Source organism: Fragaria vesca, linkage group LG1, assembly GCF_000184155.1.
Source record: "Fragaria vesca subsp. vesca linkage group LG1, FraVesHawaii_1.0, whole genome shotgun sequence".
In the NCBI taxonomy this organism is placed as follows: Eukaryota; Viridiplantae; Streptophyta; class Magnoliopsida; order Rosales; family Rosaceae; genus Fragaria; species Fragaria vesca.
The window spans coordinates 8,727,851-8,733,117 of NC_020491.1; the positions used below are offsets into that span (position 1 = coordinate 8,727,851).

The 5,267-nt window shown below is 38.5% G+C and overlaps 1 protein-coding gene across 2 annotated transcripts; it reads left to right on the forward strand.

Moving 5' to 3' along the window:
- Positions 1–1,856: 1,856 nt before the first annotated feature.
- LOC101305104 (probable salt tolerance-like protein At1g78600-like) lies at positions 1,857–4,946 on the forward strand. Of its 2 annotated transcripts, none has more exons than XM_004287783.1 (5): positions 1,857–2,269; positions 2,774–2,870; positions 2,985–3,100; positions 3,208–3,453; positions 4,474–4,946. In XM_004287783.1, the coding sequence occupies exons 1-5, from the start codon at positions 2,177–2,179 to the stop codon at positions 4,480–4,482; spliced, it is 561 nt and encodes a 186-aa protein (XP_004287831.1). In that variant the 5' UTR covers positions 1,857–2,176; the 3' UTR covers positions 4,483–4,946. The 2 variants fall into 2 exon arrangements, with proteins under 2 accessions (XP_004287831.1, XP_004287832.1); XM_004287784.1 differs by having other exon boundaries at positions 3,006–3,100.
- Positions 4,947–5,267: the final 321 nt, after the last annotated feature.

A 5,267-nucleotide genomic window follows, 5' to 3' on the forward strand; every position in this document is an offset into this window, starting at 1 on the left:
TGTGTGCCTTGGAAACATGTGTGCAAACGTCATAACAAGATTGCTCATATTTTTACCGATAATGTTCTAAAGATGGTTTAATTCTTGTTATGGAATGAGTCTGGGCCTCCATGGCTCCATGAAGTTATTGTTGCTAATAGCCTAATAGTATAAGCTAGTTACGAGATTCTCTTAAAAGAAGCCCCTGGTACTGATGTATTTTAAGTTTATGTTTTTCAAATTGATTCAATAAAGTATTTTTCAATAAAAAAAATTAGGTTTTCATTTTTTTTCAAGAGCTGATTTTTCACCTTTCCTCGGCATAAATCTACCATGTATATGGTATGAGGCGAATTTCTTAGCGGATATTTTGGCTCATTACCGTCACTTTGTGCATATGCTACTCGACATAGGCAACTTCCTTCTCATTCTCATAATTTGTTAACGCTTCCTAGTCTGGTTCGAGCATTTGTCAAACTTTCTATTATTGTATACATATGGCAATGTTTCATAATATCTAAAGAACATCTTTAGAAAAAATCATTTTACCTCACCGTCAACTTATCAAACTGCATCAAAGAAAAATTACATTTTTCAAACCGCATCAAAGAAAGATAACATTTTTATTACATGCATCATTTGATGCAACTACATGAATACACAATTGATCATGAAGTTGATTACTTCTAGATGATCATAACCTTTTGATTTGAATGATGAATTATTCATAGACTCATATCGTGATGTTACACTATGATGTATGCAGATAAGAAAATTTGGACACACGTGTATCGATTGATATGGACCTAAATATTTTTCTTTACTATCCTCATATAGGGATAAACAGAACAATAGATCATCAATCTAAATATGAACAACACATTACCCTCTTATCCCTATGAAATCATCTCAGTATTTCAGTAAGAGCTTATGTTATCCTCATTCAACTACTGATACTAATGTAAGCTCTGAACTATTGATACTAATAAGTGGCAGATGCAATTGCAAGCACAAAGCCACCAAACTACAGATGAAAGATTATGGGAAAACAACCTCCCGAGAAGAGTCACTTGATGTGTTCAGTTTGATAATTTAAAAACCGATTGTCTGAGAAACAACTGTCTGTAATGCAATTTATTTGTTTACTTTCGTATAAAAAAAGACTTGATAGTAACAACTAATAAGAACTTGAACCATTCTTTAATTTAAATTTTTAACAGAATTACTTTAATGGATTAGTCTCTCTTTTTTCTTGTTAAATTTAACCATTCAAAGCCTATCACATACTTGGAAGTAAATTCTTGAGTCGGTAGAGATGACTTTCTTCCCACATTATTTATGAAATTATGAGTTCAATTATGTGACAAAAGACTAGTACTCTGTCCTTTCTGTACTACAAGTCTACAACCTCTCCTTCCTTCCTCACCTCATCTCCAATTCTCCATACTCACACATCACTACACCCTTAGTTGGCACATTCATGGTGTCACGTTCTCTCCTCCCATCACATCCACCATCACCATCTTCTCCCTCATTTTATATTTAGGTAACAGATTATATCAGGGGCCCAACACTAGATGCTCTGTGGATGGCAATGCGGGATTCAAGCTCAACGGGGAGCAAGCAAAGCCAAGCCAAGACCCAAGAGTCCAACACTCCAACGCCACCAGTCCACCGCCACCATGAACATCCAAGACCAAGAGAAACACCATCAATGGGACCTACCTCCGATATGCCACTGGTGGATGAGAATCCCCCAAGGGCTTCCATCACACTGGCCTTTTCAAACTTGTGGCCATGGAGTCCTCAAGCTTCACTTGGCAAAAACAAAGTTGACAAAAAAGAAAAAACCATCCCCCATTTGTTATTTTTATTTTCCATGAATCATCACCAAACACATCATAAATTATTATTCTTTGGCTCTTCTCGAATCTCCCCAACAAAAACCAACCCAAACCCACTTTTCTTTATCCCACAGCCTAATCCGTTCTTAGTCTTTCCACATCATTATTAGCTCCCCACTACCAAGCCACAGTGAGAGTTCTTTACCTGATTTGGGGTCTTTCTTGGTTTTCTGGGATCTTTAAGTTTTTCACATCCTTTTTTTCTGGCTTTTGGATTGGGTTTGAGGGCTGCCCTTATAATCTGTTGAGGTAAAATATGAGAGTAGTGTTAGGCACTACTACTACTACTAATTATGCGAACACTGTGTGACGCTTGTGAAAGCGCAGCCGCGATCGTTTTCTGTGCTGCCGACGAAGCTGCTCTTTGCCGTGCCTGTGATGAAAAAGTATGTTTCTTTTTAAGCTTCTGAGTTTGGTCTTTCTTTGTTTTAAGTTACCCAATTAGTAGTTTGATATGGTAAAGCCTAGAATCTAGGGAAAGTAAGATCCTTTGTTTCTATATTTTCAGTTTAGTTGGTGCAAATTGAACCACATGTAGTGTAGTTAAAGAGTTTCAGTTGGGTTGTAAGTTGTAGATAGTTCTCCTTGATTCGATGCTAGAATTGTTGGCTGCTTTCATATTAGTCTGAATTGAGCATGTAAATTGTTCTATCAAAACCTAAAAAGTTCTATGGAGCATGTATCTTGCCTCGTATCTTTCCCACATTGTATGTCCTTGTCAAGGAAAATAATTTCCCAGAAGTTGACTTTTTTTTTTTGCTTGTGCTACATTATTGGAAATGTTATATATGAATCGTATCAAATAGGGTGGTTAAGGATTTTTTGCCTAATCTGGAGACTCTGATAGACTTTTAGAAGCGTATGCTTTAATCTGTTGATGGGGGTGTCAGGTGCATTTGTGCAATAAGCTTGCTAGCAGACATGTCCGGGTTGGTCTTGCAACTCCCAGTGCTGTTCCCCGCTGTGATATTTGTGAAAATGCACCAGGTATGCAGACTTATTTTTCGCTGGTATCTTCTGAGGTTGATCTGTCAATAGCTGTATTTGAGAAAAGTATAAATCACATCACTTATATTCTGTCTTTGGAAACTACACATGTAGCTTTCTTTTATTGTGAGATAGATGGGAGTTCCCTTTGTTTGCAATGTGATATGGTTGTTCATGTTGGAGGTAAAAGAACACATGGAAGATACCTTGTACTGAGGCAAAGAGTCCAGGTATGTTCATGTTCATCCTTTTCACCAAGAATTTATATGTTATAATTTTTACTTTTTACGCTGCTATACATCACTTGAAGTTTTACACTATTTTGGTTGCTCTGTAGTTTCCAGGGGATAAACCTAGTAGTAACGGTGAAGACCCAGCATCCCAACCCCCCATTGACCAAGGTGAGACCAGAAGAGTACAACATCAGCAACCGAGAATGACGATTGGAGATAACCATCAAAATCACAGGGCGTCTCCTGTTCGTCTAGCAGATGCCAATGATGATGGGCATGTAAAGATGGATAATAAGTTAATTGATTTGAACATGAAGCCTAATCGGATGCATGGACAAGCTTCAAAAGAGGTTAGCATGTTTTCATTGTGCGGTACCAGCACTTGAACTTGTATCTGAACCTCCTCTAGGAAGTTTTTTGCGTTCCTAGTAAATGATAGGGTTCCCATCCCTGTCTGTGTCACACATCTCGGCAGAGGGAAAATTAGCACGTGGAGTGGAGTATTTGACATGATGTAGATCGTAATTGCTTATTCAGGAAGGATATGAAGCGGACGTCCGTTCTCCACCCTCCGGCGCCAGCGACGGTGTGCCTCCACCCCAGAACACTCCAGCAGCGTCCCCGACCACTTTCCCTCCCTGGCGAGTCCATTATTTTCCGGTTTTCCGGCGAGATCACCCAAAACTTCAAACAAAGTCGATCTCGCCGGAAACTGGAAAAAAAGGGACTCGCCGGGGAGGGGAAGTGGTCGGGGACTCTGCTGGAGTGCTCTGGGGTGGAGGCGCGCCGTCGCCGGCGCCGGAGGATGGAGAACGGACGGACGTCGGCACTTTAAGCCGAGTGCGGACGTCCGCTCTACATCCTTTCTGATTGCTTATTAATGGCATGACAAAAGTAGTTAATAAATGTGAACTTGTCATTCACTTCCAACTGAACCAATGAGGATACAAAACACCTGAAATAGGTAGCTTTATGATTGAGATTATCTTTTTTGCAGATAGAATAGGAACAATATCTATTCTTTGACTAATCCATGATCTTTTATCAGAGGAATATCACTGTAGTTACTACGGATTAAGATAATTGCCAAACTTTAGAATTACAAATGTTACAACATAATTCTAGCACATGGTATGTGATTCTTAAAGCTCAAGCTTCTTACTGCAGTGCATTATCCTTTTTCTGTATTGATGTTGAACTGAAAGACTGCAGTAGTAGTACATTGTGGATAACTCAACAGAACCATTCAACTTCTTATTATGTATCATTTAACTAGAGAAATATTGAACTTGTTAGAACAATGTACCATTTACCTCTCATGCATACCAGTACTTATTTCTAAGCTACAAGCATCTCTTGTTCTTGATCAGGACCAATAGTGGCGTATTTGGAAGCATGGACTCGTGCATATCACTTTCACTAGTAGCCGGAAGGGGCAATTCATCTACTCCTTGGCTATCTGCTACTTCATGAGGAACTCGCTCCTTTATATCCCTTCTCCTGTTAAGTGACCCTTATGGTCATCAAGGGTTAAAGAGTGTTTACCATTTAGTAGTTTAGTTGTGCAGGATATAGTTGGTTCTCTCGGAAAGCATTCCAAACTTGCTCCAAAAGCAAAATACTGTTATTTACTGCGACTGATGTCATGGTACTCAGTTGCCATTGTTGAAATCTTTGCAAGTGCTTGTATCGTTGTTGTAATTCCACCGCAGTTTTAAAATTCTTTCTTCTTTTTTAAGTACCAGTTGAACATGGGAGGAAATGGAAAACCCTTCGCATTTCCAAGTGAAACTGTAATCTTATCCAAGTCCATGAGTGTTAAGTATTTGACTCGATTTTCTTATATTTGATTCAAATGCAATACATAAAAGTGTGTTATCAGGCCTCTTTTTCTTGAATGGTTTCCAAAGTATGTCATAAGGTATTTGATGCATCATGCTTCAAGCACTTGACGAAAACGCATCTGGCCGGAAGTACAATCCTTTCAACGAAACTCACAACTGTAAATTTGTAATAAAATCGATTGTGAAATGCCAGTTTTTGTTAATAATTGAGAAAATAAAAAAAGAATAATTCTTAGAAATTCTTAAATTTGTTGATACTTTAGGATATACTCTAGTGATTAAACCGAGTAGCCGGCATAATATTTGATCACGGTATCAAC

Excerpts from the sequence above, each read along its gene's own strand:
- LOC101305104 (XM_004287783.1), top strand. The coding sequence starts at position 2,177 with ATGCGAACACTGTGTGACGCTTGTGAAAGCGCAGCCGCGATCGTTTTC. Across the intron at positions 2,871-2,984 it reads TATTTGTGAAAATGCACCAG|CTTTCTTTTATTGTGAGATA; the intron begins GTATGCAGACTT and ends CTACACATGTAG. Across the intron at positions 3,101-3,207 it reads TACTGAGGCAAAGAGTCCAG|TTTCCAGGGGATAAACCTAG; the intron begins GTATGTTCATGT and ends GTTGCTCTGTAG.